The 16098-nt window shown below is 40.8% G+C and overlaps 1 protein-coding gene across 9 annotated transcripts in view; it reads left to right on the top strand.

The window, feature by feature from the left end:
• The window catches only part of LOC106938735 (SRC kinase signaling inhibitor 1-like), an 87800-nt gene extending 72510 nt beyond the window's left edge, over nt 1-15290 (top strand). For 8 of the 9 annotated variants that reach the window (XM_015020894.1, XM_015020881.1, XM_015020901.1 and 5 more), the window contains 11 exons: nt 771-972; nt 2363-2492; nt 3551-3722; nt 6455-7362; nt 9003-9092; nt 9359-9399; nt 9626-9649; nt 11659-11819; nt 12545-12720; nt 13522-13652; nt 15013-15290. In XM_015020894.1, coding sequence (XP_014876380.1) covers nt 771-972; nt 2363-2492; nt 3551-3722; nt 6455-7362; nt 9003-9092; nt 9359-9399; nt 9626-9649; nt 11659-11819; nt 12545-12720; nt 13522-13652; nt 15013-15275 — 2298 coding nt within the window. In that variant the 3' untranslated portion in view covers nt 15276-15290. The remainder of the gene's footprint in view (nt 1-770; nt 973-2362; nt 2493-3550; nt 3723-6454; nt 7363-9002; nt 9093-9358; nt 9400-9625; nt 9650-11658; nt 11820-12544; nt 12721-13521; nt 13653-15012) is intronic. The other variant, XM_015020887.1, reaches the window with a different exon arrangement.
• The last annotated feature ends 808 nt before the right edge of the window (nt 15291-16098 follow it).

Below are 16098 nucleotides of genomic sequence, written 5' to 3'. Positions count from 1 at the left end.
AAGCCAGCAGAAGCGTCTGGTTGTGCTATAATGAGAGGTCCTTCAATATTAGGTTCCCCCAAGGGTTCAGATTAGACAGGTGAAGTATCACTGGAAATCTGGGTTACCAGTTAAGGTCATTAACTTTACATTGCTGATGTTTGCTGACTCGGTTACTGAGCATTTTGTGGCAAATTTCCTTGGGTCTGTTCGACTCCAGGCACAGAAATTCATTTAGGTCCATTTAGTTTCTTGCTGGTGAAACATTTTATTATAACATAACTGCTGCTGTCTCTTCTGGCCTCCTTTATCTGCTCCTACGTTCTTTTAATTTAAAAACATTGTTCCAACAGTTTCTGTGGGTTTTTCCCCCTCCTCATTAGGGTGGATCATTCTGAATGGACTGTTTGATTGCAGCGCTGAGTTGACCCGCTTCAGTTAACCTGACAGGCAGTGCAGCTCTAATTTTATCTCCAGGATTTGTGTCTGATTTTTCTCTTCGAGATTAAATGTTTTGTGTGGCTTTTTTCCTTTGAATAAATTTTTCGATATCATTGTTTGCTTGTGTTCTTCAGCACCGTCTGTGATGTTTTGGACCATTTATTGTCTTCCTCAGGTCTCAACATGTTAAATGTTCAATCTCATGACGGGATAATTGGGAAAATTACTGGAGAAAACCTTTTCCCTCTGAAAGCAAAATAACATATCTTATTGTGGGTTTGAAATCATGATGCAGCATCGACCCTTTTTCCTGTGCACTCAGATTCTTTCCTTCTCTCCTGTTTTTCCAGAGCCGTACGCCCCGCGTGACCCGACTCAGCCCAACTCAACCGGCTCTCGCAGACCAGGCCAGCAGGGTTTCTTTTGCCTCAGCTGAAAATCTGGAGACCATGTCCGAACCCGACATCCCCATCGGCTTCAACCGGATGAACCGGCTTCGCCAGAGTCTTCCACTGGCCCGCTCGTCTAGCCAGGCCAAACTGCGGGCACCAGGTCGGGCCACTGTGCTTCTGTTAAATCGGCATCAGAAAGTTCCATATTTTTAGTCCTCATGTTACTAAGCACGTAAAGGGCTTAGTCTCAATGAACTTGTTACATATTGAAGCTTGTAACAGGAAGTATGGCTTGTCTTCACACATTAAAGGAGAAGGCATATACTCAAGAAGATGAGAGCGGAGCTTGGTGTAGCTGCAGTGAAATGAACCACAATACTACTGGAATAAAGCACAGATGTTTGGTCATAATCCAAAGTGCAATGTTAAGAGACAATTAATTGCAGAACACAACACAAACCACTTAAATTCTGTTGTGTTGCAGTAAATGGACCTTCCAGTAATTCAGTCGTCCATTAAATTCCTTTGTATTCCAAATTATTCTACAGTCAAATGTGAGGCCATCTGTTTAACAGCTGATGCTTGGAAATAACTGGGAAATGGGCTGAGAAGAGAAAACTAAACTGTTTGTGTATTTGAACATCCCCTGCTGTAGATAAATTGAAGACCCCTCTGATATTTTTGACTTAACTCTCTGTGGAATCCTTGCAGCAAATTTAGAAGTCCCTGTGAGCAGACAGTCATCCAAAGGTTTCACGAAATATTTAACCAGATTTAAAAATGATTTTTCCAGTTAAGTCAACTGTAAGTGGCGATGAGTTTGGTAGTTATCACTAATTGGGCTTGAACTTTATAAATGTTCGTACTTTGAAGACTGGATCCTACAAATCCTTCTTTAAGTTGGTCTTTGCTCACTTTATTCAGGCTGACAAGTTCTTCTTGGTATCAGCTAAAGTTGGTAAGATGTGACGTGTTTTAATGCCAACGATCCTGCAGCATAAGTTGCCTTGACCAATCAACAGCTTATCACACAAATTCCCCCCTGGGCTAAATGTGAATTATGGATTTTATTGACAGCTTAGTTCTGTTTTTTGAATACATACCAGTCTGTCTTCAAATGATCCTGTCAGGCCGTGTGTCGTATCTGATTAATGGCTTCGTCAAAAAGAAAATTCATCTCTAGAACAACTCCCCTCCAGCATCTGAGGAGGAGGACGGTGCAGCATTTTGTTAGACTGAAACAGTTCAGTTATTGTGATTTTTGTTTTTTTTGTTGTTTTGTTAGCATGTATGTCAAGACCATTTTCTAAGCAGTTTCTGACTGTGACAGCTATGATGCTTTAACTGAATAATTCATTTCCAATGCTACAAACCAAATGTCAGTTTGTGGCAGAGCTTCTGAGGCCTAAGCTTGCTCTAAATCACACCAAAACAAACTCAACATATTTTATGTTGGGATTACTAAAATTGAAAAGATAAATTAGGTGATTTTTTTTTTCTCTGCCTCCTGGTTCTCCCTCATTGCTTCTCCTCCTCCCCCATCTTTGCAGGAATCCTCTTCCTCCAGCTCGGGGAGGAAATTCGCAGGGTGCACCTGACCCATGAGCTGACCAGCCTGGACACCCTGAGGGCCCTCATTGTTCACATGTTCCCCCAGAGGCTCACCATGGCCATGCTCAGGTAGGCACGGATGACTCACAGATATGAACACATTATTACCACATTGAGATGTTTATCGATCTGTTTAAGATGACGCTTCAACCTCTGCAGCGCTACATTTACACTTCATTTAGTTCCATTTGTATAAATCAATCTCAGATCAGGAGGCTCACAAATACAAAAACAACGATGAGTAAAATGAAAGTTTATCGGGCTAAGCCTTTAAGCAAAGGTTTAAGCAAACCTTATGTTGTGGCACATGGGCAAAACCAATGAGTGAAACGGTCACTGGGACTGACTAGTATATATTCCATTGAGGGAATGTAACTTTAACATATTAATTTCTCATATGTTAACATAAAGGCCGTTTTGAAGTATAAGCTGCTACTTACAGGCATCGCTTCGAAGAATTCAACCTGGAATGCGGCGTTCATAACAGACACGTGTGTTCATCTGCTCTACCGCTAGCAAACAACCGTACTGATTAAATAACATAAAAGTCAAGCAGTTCCCTAAAAGTCCAACAGATGGCAGCAATGCGCCATGCAAAACAAAACACCCACAGTTAACAGGACACACTTCCTGCTAAAGAGCCCCCTGGTGGCTGAAGAAAAATCCACTTATAAACCGGAAAATACAACAAATGAAAAAAAAAAAATCTGAATGCTGGTATTGTTCAGGGGGCCGGACCAAATGTGGAGGCGGGCCGGATCCGGCCCGCGGGCCGTAGTTTGGGGACCCCTGGTGTAAACTGACAAAATGATGAACAAAGGCTTGATGCCATCCTTCTCCAAACAATGTGATCAAAACAACATTTCCATCAAGATGTTAATTATAGATCGTCTGTGTAATCTGATGACATTTAACCATTGCAGACTTAGCATTACATTTCTGATGCTAGGAGGCAGTTCTCAGTTAATTGTTTCATTACAGGCGCCTCAAGCAGGTAAAGATCTTTCATTTATCTGTGAGTGAATCTTCATCACTGTGCATTAGCGACTAACTGGGGCTCAAATTGTCTTTCCAGGCATTGTTTACCATTGATTTTCATTTTTTTTTTCATGATTATTGATCTGCAGGTCCCCCAGCACAGCTCTACTAATCAAGGATGAGACCCGTAACGTCTTTTATGAGCTGGAGGACCCACGGGATGTCCAGGACCGCTGCGTAATTAAAATCTACTGCAAAGAGCCCATCTACGGCACTTACCCTGGACACCACAATCCCCACATCGCCAACGGAGACTTGAGAGTAAGTGTTCAGTCGACCAAATTATTAAAATATTGACGGTTTTACGCCAACATTGTAATCAACATGAATATTTCTCGGCTAACAGAATATTGTGGCGGCACAGAACCATCCAGATTGAGTAACAATTAGCACTAAAAGTCAGAATTCCCCCTACTCAAAGCTCCCTTATCCCCCGCTGCGTCACTGTTTACAAACACTGCTTGGTGTTGCGTAATGTCTCAGAGCTGAATTGGTTTGCCTCCATTGTGAATCACGTGACCTTTTTCCTGGACCAGTTCCAGGCTGTCACATCTTCGGCGCTGACTTGGCTGGACGCCAGCACACTACAGAAGAAAACACTGTTTCACAATGACACACGAGCAGACCAGCTTATCTTACCTCACGAATCAAAATGTTTGTATTCCTGGACCTGAAATGTGCTTGAATTAAATGCGATATACCTATTCTGGAGAGAAGGGGAAGGCGGGCAGTAAATTACCAAGGACCGCAAATGCATTCGGGACTGTAGCCTCACCATACACTGAGCCATGTAGAGCCTTCAGTAATACATACTTCCATTTTTTTTATTTTCAGTATTACTCAAAATGCTGGTTGTATGAAGTGCAACAAGAGCCGGTAGGCGACTCGGTCCCTTCTCCATCCTCCCCATTCACTCAAACAGGGGCCACTAGAGCTGAGAAAATATTAAGGTATACACGCAGCAAATAATAGCCTGGTTATCATAATAACTGGTCTTTAAAATCCTGCCTTACATGTGTTGCTTACAAATGACACAGTGGGGAGAAAAAATAGGTATGTGGCACACTGCTGGCTGACTTTTCAATGTTTTACACTTTTCCATATGAACAATTAGAGACGTGTGTAATTTTCTTCATGGGTACATCTGAACTGTCAGACGATCTAAAAAAAAATATCTGGAAAAAAATCGCATTGCATAATTTATTTTCATAGAAATTAATTAGATTAAATTAATTAGAAATGTATTGCATGAAATAAATATTTTATCACCTACCAACCAGCAAGAATTCTAGCTCTTACAAACTTGTTCATCTTTACAACATCCTGCTATCCTCATTAAATCATTATGTGTATTAAAACAACTTGTTCACACACTCGGTCTGATTGCATTGCTTCCTCTGTAAAGAGGACATCAGGGTCAAAATTGTAGACTTGAGAGACGGACTATGCCAGTTTGTGTATCCATTCAGCCAACCAGCTATCCATCTTACTTTTCATTCAATTATCCTTCTATTTTTCTGTCCAGCTGTTGGTTTACTTGCATATCTAATTTTTAGTTCTCTGCAAACCTACACTTTAATTGCTGTCTTATGAATGACCCACAAAAAAAAAAGTTGGCTTTAAACTCATTCATCTTTTATGTGTTTAAATAAAACTGGGACAACTTGAGCCATTACCAGCAATTACAGAAGTATTTAATATTTGCTGTTCTTACAGGAAGAAATCAGTTCTAAACAGATGAATGACATTGCAGAGAGGCAGACATATGCTGTGCTCACTCAGTGTAAAGTGAATCTGCATGTTAAACAGCTGAAGTGAATTAAGAGCTGAAGGCGAAGAGTGTTTGCTGAGTCCTATGCAGCCGAACAGCTCCGAGGCTTGTTGTTTACATGCCTGTGTGTCTGATTCCGTTTCTGCCTGCCGCTGAGGTGCAGCTGCCCGCTAATGTTCTGGAGGTCAGCTGTTCCCACGGGATCCGCCGCCGCCTTCAGCTCTGCTCTGAAATCTTCAGAGCGTTTTACAGCCTTATCGAACAGGCAGCTTTGCCTCGAGTTTTATGTGTGTAAAGTACATTGGCTACTGCTCCTGTTGTCAAGGTGAGGACTGAGAAGTTTGTGTGTGTGTGTGTGTGGGGGGGGGTTTATTGAACTCCTGACTGTACAGCTCAGATTATTCCCTGATTGCAGAGCACAAAAGCATGACCAAGACTGCTGAGGCCAATCCAGGCCCTGTGCCTGGAGGGCAGGAGATGGTTGGGAAGAAGATTGATTGGTAGATTTTTCTCACAGAGAGAACGGCCAGCTTTAAAACGGCTCCACAGGACAAACTTTTGGGACTGCAGACTACATGGGGGTAATAAGATGTCGGTATGTCCTCAGCATAGTTAAAGAGAGTAGCTGTTGCTAAGATACAAGATAAAATATGATGTCAGCTGTGAGACTATCCTCAGGGTGTTGTTGCAGGAGTCCTCTGGGTTATGTGGAAATATTGGCGTTTCAATTTGCATAGTCTCCTGGAGACAGCTTTGTGCGTCATGAGCAATTACAGTGTTGTCTTCTTTTGTTTTCTTGCCTCATCCATTACTTTTGTCTACTAAGCCTGTGCTGATTTCAGAGCTGCTCATCTTTCATTGCTTTCCTCTCTGAAATTTAAGACTGATGCCAAAAGATGTCCTTTGTATTCTCAGTCAATAAACTATCAGTTGGAAGAGGCAGTTTGGTGTTCCCTGTTGATCAGAAAGTAGCATCCATGAAAGTTACGGTGAACTCAGACTTGCTGTAAACTGTGATGGTGGTATTATGAGCAGTTTTCATTCATTTTAATGGACAAAATTGTATGATGTTTCACAATTGCTTGGAAAATAGAGTACTGATCTTGAAACAATTTTCCTCTCACCTACTGTTGCAGATCATAACACACTGAGCTGTATTTCTGTCCAGTTTATGAGGAGACTTCCTAATTATCAGTATCTTTGTTTTAATTTTTTTCCTCAGAGGGAAATGGTGCATGCGCCCCAGGACTCTCCATCAAACCGTCGCCTCGGTAACCCCGCCATGTCCTCCCAGCATTCGTCATCCTCTGCTTCACCTCCTCAAGGCTCGCCGTCCCGTGCCCGTCTGCTATACAGCTCCGGGAGGCCTTCGTCCTACGCGGGGCCGCCCCACCACACCCACTCCCTGCCTCACCCGCACTCCCAGTCCCACCACTCCTCCCCCCTCCAGCAGCCCCAGCTCCACCAGCCCCACCACACCCAGCCGGCCTTCTGTACCTCCTCCAGCGCCATCCTGGAGCGCAGGGATGTGAAGCCTGATGATGAGGTGGGCGGTTCCAGGAGCATGGTGCTGCTGCGAGGAGATGGAGGTGGGATCTACGCAGACCCGTACGCGTTGGGCCCAGACACGAGTCGGCTGAGCCTTGCGGGAGGTCCTCACTCTCCTCTGCCTGCCCGAGCCGACCCCTACGCCTCCTTATACCGCCGCGGGGGAGGACCAGGTCCAGGATCAGTTCGGTCGCTCACCTCTTACTCTGCTGCAGCGTTACAGGGAGAGCTAATGGAAAGCGGCGTTCTCTACAGGACCGGGGGGCCACTGTACAACGACGCCTACACTGCTTCCATGCTGGCAATGGGTCTGAGGGTTCCACCACCCTCTTCTCCTCAGAAGATACCTGATATGAGGGATTCCTACGGGGGGACTATGTCCACTCGCGGTTCTCCAGGGAGGCAGAGTTTAAGAAGGGACTCCGTCACCTCCTCTGTGTTTGGCGACAGCCCCAAAGTCCGGGGCCAAGGTCCAGGGTTGGGTCTGACAGCAGAGCAGCTCTGCCTGATTGGTGGAGGCGATGGAGGAGGCAGCACTGGAGGCTTTGGGTCACCGCTGATGGGGAATGAGACTGAGACCAGGTAGGATGGCGCATACGGAGCCAGTTCAGATTCATGTCGTGTGCAGAGGAAAAGGTAGACTGCATTCATTGCTTTCTCTAACAATACGTGATATGTGTTACTTCAGTCACTGATCCTTACACTGGGGACTAATATTTTTCTGGTCGTTTCAGAAAACGAGCAGATGTATCAACTAATATTTAGTTGATACTTAATGCAAACAGTATCAACTGTTTGCATTTAGTTTCCGTGCGTTTGGCGGTAATGTTGCGGAAATGTCTAGCCACTGTGTGGTTGGAAGGATTAATATTCATCTTAGGTCAGCTCTCTTCGACCATCTCGTTTCACAGCTCCTCTTAAGGAGAAATCGCTGCATAACAGCTGCTCTAATCTGCTTGATGGGCATTTTATTGAAAGGATTCAACACCTGTCTGATTTGATTCCGGTGTTTGATGTTTCAGAAGTTTCTCTTTTAAATTTTGAATCCAACTTGTCATCATTACTTGGAGTAATCCCACTGAGTAAGTTAGATTTTGTCTCTGCTGTAAGTATGTGAAAACAAAAACTTGATGGAACGCACATTTCAATGAAAACATGGCTAATGTTACTTGGCCAGGTAAAGCTGTCGGAGAAATTTGGAAAATGCCAACTGTACCCTTCATGACTATTTTTACATGGTATTAATAATTGATTTATCTGATTTTTTTTTTTTTTTTTTTTTTTAATTAATGTACTTCTGGTTAGTTGCTTACATATTTACTTGGCACGCGGCACATTTTTTTATTTGCTGCCTCCTCTTGTCAATCGTACAAATCTGTGTTTTGGTTTTGTAGGTGGGACATTTAAAGATGTCTCCAGACAGATCAGATGTTGAACTACTTGGAGTACATGAGCATGAACATCACTGTAAAATTCATTGCACTGGTATTTAAAATTTGATTTGACAAGTCTAATGCGAAAATGACCTTTTTACTATATTTTGCTGATATGGATCTGGTCTGCTTAACTTATTAATATACAACATTTATTAGGTGCACATTGCTTGTGCCAAGTTGGACCTCCTGTTGCCTTCAGGACTGCCTTAAGTCTTCATCACTTAGAAATGAACAAAGCATTGCTCTTCACACCACTCCTGCTCATGTTCAGCGTGAAACCATTCTGAGATTGCTGTGCATCAAAATTTCCAGTAGACCAGCAAATTTTGATATTCTTGTATCTGCTCATCCTGCACCAAGGCACTTTGTATTGTCTTGTTGCTGAAAATGTGCTATATAAATAAAATTACCTTACCAACAGGTATTTATTTTTTAACAAATTTCTAAAAATATGAGTATTCTCACAGTTAAGACCTGGGCTCAACTGTGATTAACATGAAAAAATCAACTTTTTTTTTTTTTTTTTTACAGAACTCAAAACAAAACAAAAAACCATCCATTAATTCCTTAGCTGCTTGTGTATGGTCAAGACAGATTACTATTCAGATGCCAAACATAGATTAGTGTCCTGTAATGCATGTCCTTGTTTCTACAGTGAATCTGTGATGAATTTAATGCATCGGTATCACCTTGGTAGATAATTTCGTTGCAGCAAGTGCTCTTTATAAAATATGCATGAAATGTCTGTTAGTTACAATATCTTCTGGATTTGTGGTCTGAATCCAGGGAGCGAATGGAGGCGATGGAGAAGCAGATAGCGAGCCTGACGGGGCTGCTGCAGAGAGTACTGACCAGAGCGCCTGAAGCTGAAAGTCCGTAAGTGAAACATGCTTTTGCAACGAAAAAAAAAAGAAAAGCAAGCGTGTGTGTTTACATTAACCTTTGACAGGAATAAATCTGTACTTAACATGTGATGGAACATGTAACGGATCCTTATCGGCTTTGTTTTGCCAGGAGAACTTTTTTTTTTTTTTTTTTTTTAATAAAAAAAAAAGAAAAAAAGAGAAAGTTTTTCCCCCTTTCAAAAAAAGAAGGCTGTTTACATGATTTGTTGATGATACTTGGACTTTTCCGTCTTGCAGGGAGAAGCTCGAGTCGGCCAGTGACTGTTCAGGAAATGACCGTAAGTAATCCCTGCTTCCACCTAGTCAAACCTCCAGTGCTCATCGCTGCAACCTCCTGCTGGCCACATAAATTAGCTTTTCTTTCTTTCAGAACAGCCGCCGTTTCATTTTTATCTGCTTATGTCACATGTGATTGTTTTTAATGGCTGTCTTCTTTATTTTTGTCTTATTGTATTGCTGGCTTTCGCTCTTGCTGCTTTGTAACTGCTGCTCATTTTGTTTTAGCTGGACAAACTAAAAAAAAGAAAGGTAGCTACAGTTTGTGTTCCTGAAGTGTCTGAAACGTGTTCCCCTGTCTGCCCAACCCCTGAGTCCCTCATTATTATCCTTTTCTTGGAGATCCATTTGCTTCCAAATGGTCTACATAATTTCCATGTGTTGTCTTAAAAAGACCTGCCTCTCTGACAACTGTTGTCTTTCAAATTTTCCTTGTTTTTTTTGTGTGTGTTTAAGGTAGAGTTCATGGAGTTGCATTAAATTGACTCAGAGTTTTGTGAGCTTCTGCCTTTTTTTTTGTTGTTGTTTTGAGTGTTTGGTAAATATTACAATATCCACTGATTTTTATGGTTAATTTGTTGCAGTGTAGTTACAATTGCATCTCAATAAATTCTTTCATCTGTCCATTTACCTGTCTCTTTACTTCCGTTCCTCGCCAGTCTATTAATTCACCCATCCATCTTGTAATTTTAATCCAACCATCTTCTAATTTTTATTTATTCCATCCATTCTGTAACTTTTATCTACCGGTTCTGTCCATCAGTCTATCTGTAAATATTCCTGTCTCTCCCATCGGATTCATTTCTCAGTTTGTTCATCCATCCATTTTGTAATTGTAACTTTTCTGTTCATCTACACTTCAATCCATCTGTCAGCCTGCTTATAATCATCCATCCATTCTAGACTGATGGTTGTCAGAGTTGACACCTATTAAACACAGCACATAACGCAGAAAAGACAAGAGAAAGTTAGATTCTGAATACTCGCGAGGAGAACAGACAGAGATGTGCTTTCAGTTACAAATCTCCTACTGCTCTGAAGCACATTTGCCTGCCCCTCTCTTTAGGATCCCTAATCACAGAGAGCGCTGTAACTCTAAAGGGAGGGGGAAAGACACTTCATCACACAGTCACAGCGCCAGATTATCACTAACTAACAACACAATCTATCTCGCACTAGCTTATCCAGTTCCTGACCCAGGATCAAGCAGGACAAGTTGTACATCTTCACGGCGATGGTTTTATAGCTATCTAAGAGGTCAAAGCAGGGCGTTCTGTGAAGAGCTGCTGTCACTGCTCTTCTTCAGAGAGGCCCTCTGAGAAAGGAAATCAGAGTGATTAACAATACAGAAACATTTCTTAAAACATATGACTAAAACAAATAAGTAAGAATACATAAACTAAGAACATAATAAAGATATAACAAATAGTTGATAATAATACAATTTACCTAACAATGGTCAATAAGAAAAATGATCTTGGCTCAGGCTGTAATCTGTGGACTCTTTGTTTCTACTTAATCTAAAATATTTCAGTTCTGCATCTTTATCTGGAGCACTGAGGCCTCAGACAGAAATTTGATGTTTCTCTCCTTGTGCGTCATGATTTATCAGACGTCACAGTGGCTTCAGCTCTTCTTTGTGTAGCTTTTATCATAGAAAGTTTAGTCAGTTAGACAATGTCACCTTGCCTGCAGAGACTTTGTGACTGAAGTGTTTAAAATATTAATTTGATTTCAGACCTTGCTTCATTTTTTAAATTTTTTTTTTTAGGTTTAAGTTAATTAAAGTCAGCTTAAATGCAACTCTGTTCTGACTTTCTGTGTTCCTGTTCTGCATGATTCATGTAACCCAACACACCAATTACTGTGGGAGCTTAGCTGTCATTGTCATTTCAGAGGATTATCAGATTTGGAAGCTCTCATGCATTTCGGTTGTCTCTGGACGTTGTTATAACGAGACACTTGAAAATGTTCTTCATTATTGACCTATTTGTCCCTGAAGCCCTCCCATGTTTATTGTTCTGCGTCCCCTCCTGACCTTCAGCACTGATGGATGTTGTCCTGTTTAAATATTTCTAGCAGCAGTGTTCTGCTTCCAGTAGATTAACCTATCGTGATTTTAACATTTAATCTTTAAATCTTTATTTAAAAAAATGAATAAATTCTTTGGGACTATTTCTATCAGCTCTGAATTTTCCCTCAAATGAGCCAAAGCATAAAGGAGCGTTCGCTAAACTTGCATTTTTGTTTGCGTTGATCAGCTCTCACACCATCTGCTCCCCTGGCTCTGATGCCACCTCCATGTTCGGGGGCCAACCAGCCCGTAGCCGTGTCCCGTATGCAGATGCAGCTCCACCTCCAAGGCCTGCAGCAGAACACCAATGCCCTGCGCAAGCAGCTGTCGCAGCTGCGCAACATGCAGGTGTGGTTGTGGACTGAAAACAGCTGTTCAGTGTTGGGACTCCTTTTTGTTGCCAGTTCTTAAGTACTGTAACACAGTTACAAAACTTATGGAATAACATCATTGGGTCAATATTAAGTAAATAAATGAATGTGGAAACATTCAATGATGATTAAATAATAATAAGTTTCATTTTGTTTGAATGAGCAAAACAAAAATACAAAAACATTTAAAATTAAATTGAGAATGTATGGGGGGGAAAAAGTCATAATTACATAAGACTGTTAAATTTATTGTTGGGTTACTTTTAAAATTCCTTATAAAATTGAGCAGCTTAAAATTAAAACTCCTATAGTCCTAATACTATATATCTTTGGACCTCGTACATCTTGCACAAAAATTCTGTTTCATCTTCAGGTCTTGCAAAAACCAGTCAGTTCCTCCCTCCGGCTGTCTCTGGTTAACACAATGAACACTTTTCAGCCTGAGTACTGCACAATGAAACAAAACAGTCAGGTTTGCACTACCATAAGATGCCTTAAAAAAAATATATAGACACTTTCACTAACGAATCAGAATTTAAAGCACCTAATGGAATGGGTAGAGCTCGTCTCAGGAGTTACTACTGCTATAAATATTTATGCTTTTAAGAACTGACATTTTTTCCTAATTTGTAGTCTTTTTTTATTATTACTTAAAATACTCAATTTCTAAAAAAAACTAAGTAAAAAGACGTGTTTTTTCAGCTGGAGAACCAGGACTCCGTTCTGTCTCTACTGCGTCAGACTGAGTCTGAGCTGAGCCTCATGATGCTGGACGCCATGCGACCCCAGGAGGACCCGCTCCAAAGACAGCGGCTCCTAGTGGAAGAGGAACGGCTGAAGTACTTGAACCAGGAGGAGCTGCTCATCCAGCAACTGCAGTGAGTTCAGAGCACAAATGACAGTTTGATCAGAATAAAAAATGCAAATAAAGAAATGGAAAGCGTTATGTTAAGTCCATATGTCTGATTTGAAATTGTTTTTATTGGTCTGATTTAATATTCTAATTTTAAATGACAAGCTTTTATTAGCTGTAAATGGAAAATTATAATTAACAGAAATAAGTTTTCAAGTATACATCGGAGTGTAAATGTTTATCATGAGTTTCACTCGGTGACAAAACTTCCTGAAATGACACCCCACAACACTTGTAGTTATTTTGGCAGCAAATGGGGATTCTACAAAATATTTACTAAAAAAGGGGTTTTACTTTTTTTTCTTTGGGATTTGTGGGGGGTTTAAATGGAGTCACATGTTGAAGTTTTATTTCCAGAATTCCTTAAATGAAATGTTGAAGAAAATATTTTTATTTTTAGATGCTGACGAAACATGTTAACGTTCAGATCTGAACATTTATGACTTTTATTTCATTCTGTTGTGCAGGGTTTAGTTTAATTAGTTGCAGGCATGTTTGTTTTCTCCTTTTTTTTTTTTTTTTTTGCATGTCTCAATGATTATGAAGCCCCTGGAGAGTCAACGGTGGCTGTAGGTTCTAATTAGTTCCTTTTCTGTGTAAACCCAGATGTATACAGTAATTGCTGAACACATAGCAACTGGTCTGTAAAAGAATTTTTTTTTTCTTTTTGGTCCGTTGAGAAAATCATGTTGAATGTTGTGGAGGTCTCGTCTTAAACACTGAGCCACATTTATTCCTGAGGGTATTTGTTTTTGTTGTTTCACAGCGACCTGGAGAAATCTGTTGAGGAGCTGCAGAGGAACTCGTCTGTCAACCACGGCCTGGTGACGGAGCAAGAGGTGGAGCAGAAGAGCAAAGAGCTGAGGATGTTGGGAGAAACTCTCGCTGAACTCAAAAGTAGGTGCAGCTTTGCAAATCGGTTGCTTTCTAAACCCAGTGGATGTTCAGGATCCAGCTGAGGTTGATAAGAGAGTATCATGATGAGTGAAAAGAAGTGCTGTAGTCTATTGCAGCGTCTTAAAAGTTTTTTTTTTTTTTTTTGAAAGGTACTTTAAACTGGTGAGACTAATCCTATGGAATAACATAGTCTTATAAATATTCAAAATGAAATATGAAATGACATGTTGGTTTTAGTTGGAGGTTGTGGTTCACGTGTGAGCAATTCAACATTAATATTTATGGCTCTTCCTACCATTTAATTGCTGTTCATGAAGTTTCAGCTTTGGCCTCTTGCCTTGCTGCCCTGACCTGTGTACTACTCTCTGTTCACTGACTATTAATGAGTTATTTTGAAGCTCAGTGGGGTTCATTATAGCGGAGTGTTATATCTGAACACTTGTTACCATGTCCAACAGATCCTACAAATGTGAGGAAGAAATTACCCTGAAAAAAAAAGCGAAATCCAAATATTTAAGAGTCGTCTGTTTGGGATGACTGAAATTAGCTTTGCCAAAGTTAGTGGATAAAGTGAAGGTGAGCTCTGTTCATTATTATAAGATAGACAGATATTCACAAAGCTCTGGTACCTGAACAGGTAAGGTATCCCATTTCAGCTATCTATCTGCTGAGATTTGTTGGACTTTAATAAATACTCCAGAGTTCTTTCTTTCTCTTATCAAATCCTCGGTTACCGCAAGTCCATTCCCATTTCTTTGAGTCTTGTTTACTTACAACTAAGCAAACTTCTCAGACAGAACTTGTCGCTGGGTGAGAGGATTGTCTGAATTTCATTCCCTGCCCCGTTAGCTTTTTGACTTGATCTTGAATTAGCTGAAGATGACGAATGGATGGATGTTGTTGGGTTTCAAAGTAAATAACTTCCACAGAGACAACCATGGGATGAATCTGTTTTTAAAAATTTGGAGATGCAAAGCTGAGATGGTGCTGACTGCATTGTATGTTTTACTGAATACGATGCATACATTGAAAAAGTAATGTGTGATTGGATTGTTACAAATGTGAAAACAATCCAATTGCTTACATTAATGATGGCCAAGTCGATGTTAATCATCTCTGAGATTTTGGCTATTGATTTTGATATCCTGGTTTTTGAAGAACTTAAAAGCACCTATCCTAATCTAATTACTGATTTATACAAAAATCAAAAAAAAAAAAAAACGATATTAATTGGTGAGACCTCATGTTGTTTAAATTTCTAATTAAAGTAGGCCAAGAATACAAGCCTGCTCTACCCTTTTCTAATAACATGACGTACGGGTTTCTCTCTTCATTTATCTCCTCCCCTTCTCTTCCTCAGACCAGTTCCCCAGCCTGCAGAGTAAGATGCGAGTGGTACTGAGGGTGGAGGTGGAGGCTGTTAAGTTCCTAAAAGAGGAGCCTCAACGCCTGGAAGCTCTACTGAAACGCTGCAACACCATGACTGATGCTCTCAGCACACTTCGCAGGTATTCACATCAAATGCTCCACTTGTTTTTTTTTATCAGATGGTTTCTTACTTTGATGTTAAACCAGTTTGGCTCTTGCAACACATTTCCGAATATGGAGCTTTTGTGCGTTTAATTTGAAAGCAACCAAAAAAAAAAAAGAAGTGGAACCATATCAAAATTATGCCCACACACAAAAGTAGAGTATGGAAACCTTACTGTTTCCATAGTAGTTAAAGGAAAAGTAGTCTGCCATGTGCAGATGAAAACATATATTATATCAGTGGTTCCCAAACTTTTTCTCCTGGTTCCCCCCAGTGGTTTCCAAACTACTTCTGGGCCCCTGTTCTATCAGATAGCCATACGATGTCAGGATGGCCTACATGCAGTTAGTACGCATGCCCGCGCATTAAGAAGTCCGACCGTCAGTGGAGTTGTCAGTTCAGCATACGCAACAAGTTATGACGAAAATAAGTCATTAAATTGTTTTCATTGATAACTGTATAGATATACATGTGTTGTCGTGGTTTCAAAGTGTATTTAAAGCAGGTCTGGCTGCAGTGAACTACAACACACGCCCGTGTAAAACTCATTAACCTACTTAACCGCTAAGTCAGGATGCCACACAGCCGTTCATAACAAAGTGTATGATGATCTACGTCATGATTCTATGTTGCTGATTAAATAAAATCATATGGTAATGACTGCTTATACATGTCAGAGCTAAGCGTAGGACTATCTGGCAATGTAGGCTGATCTGACAGAACACCCTCACTATGGATTACAAATAGTAGCTGTCTAGTTGAACGACGTGTGTGAGCGAGGTGGGGGGGGTATGGGGGGCCGTTTAGGACAAAATCTACGTTTTGTCTCTCACACACTACCAAAAACTCACGCACACTCAAAAAATACTCAAATTGCGTATACACACTACTAAAATGTCACACGCACACAAACGT

This window comes from Poecilia latipinna, unplaced genomic scaffold (assembly GCF_001443285.1).
Source record: "Poecilia latipinna isolate Pla-1442-1.1 unplaced genomic scaffold, P_latipinna-1.0 Scaffold84, whole genome shotgun sequence".
Lineage (NCBI taxonomy): Eukaryota > Metazoa > Chordata > Actinopteri > Cyprinodontiformes > Poeciliidae > Poecilia > Poecilia latipinna.
Note: the sequence above shows the minus strand (reverse complement) of the source record. Positions and strands in the feature narration are given on the sequence as shown.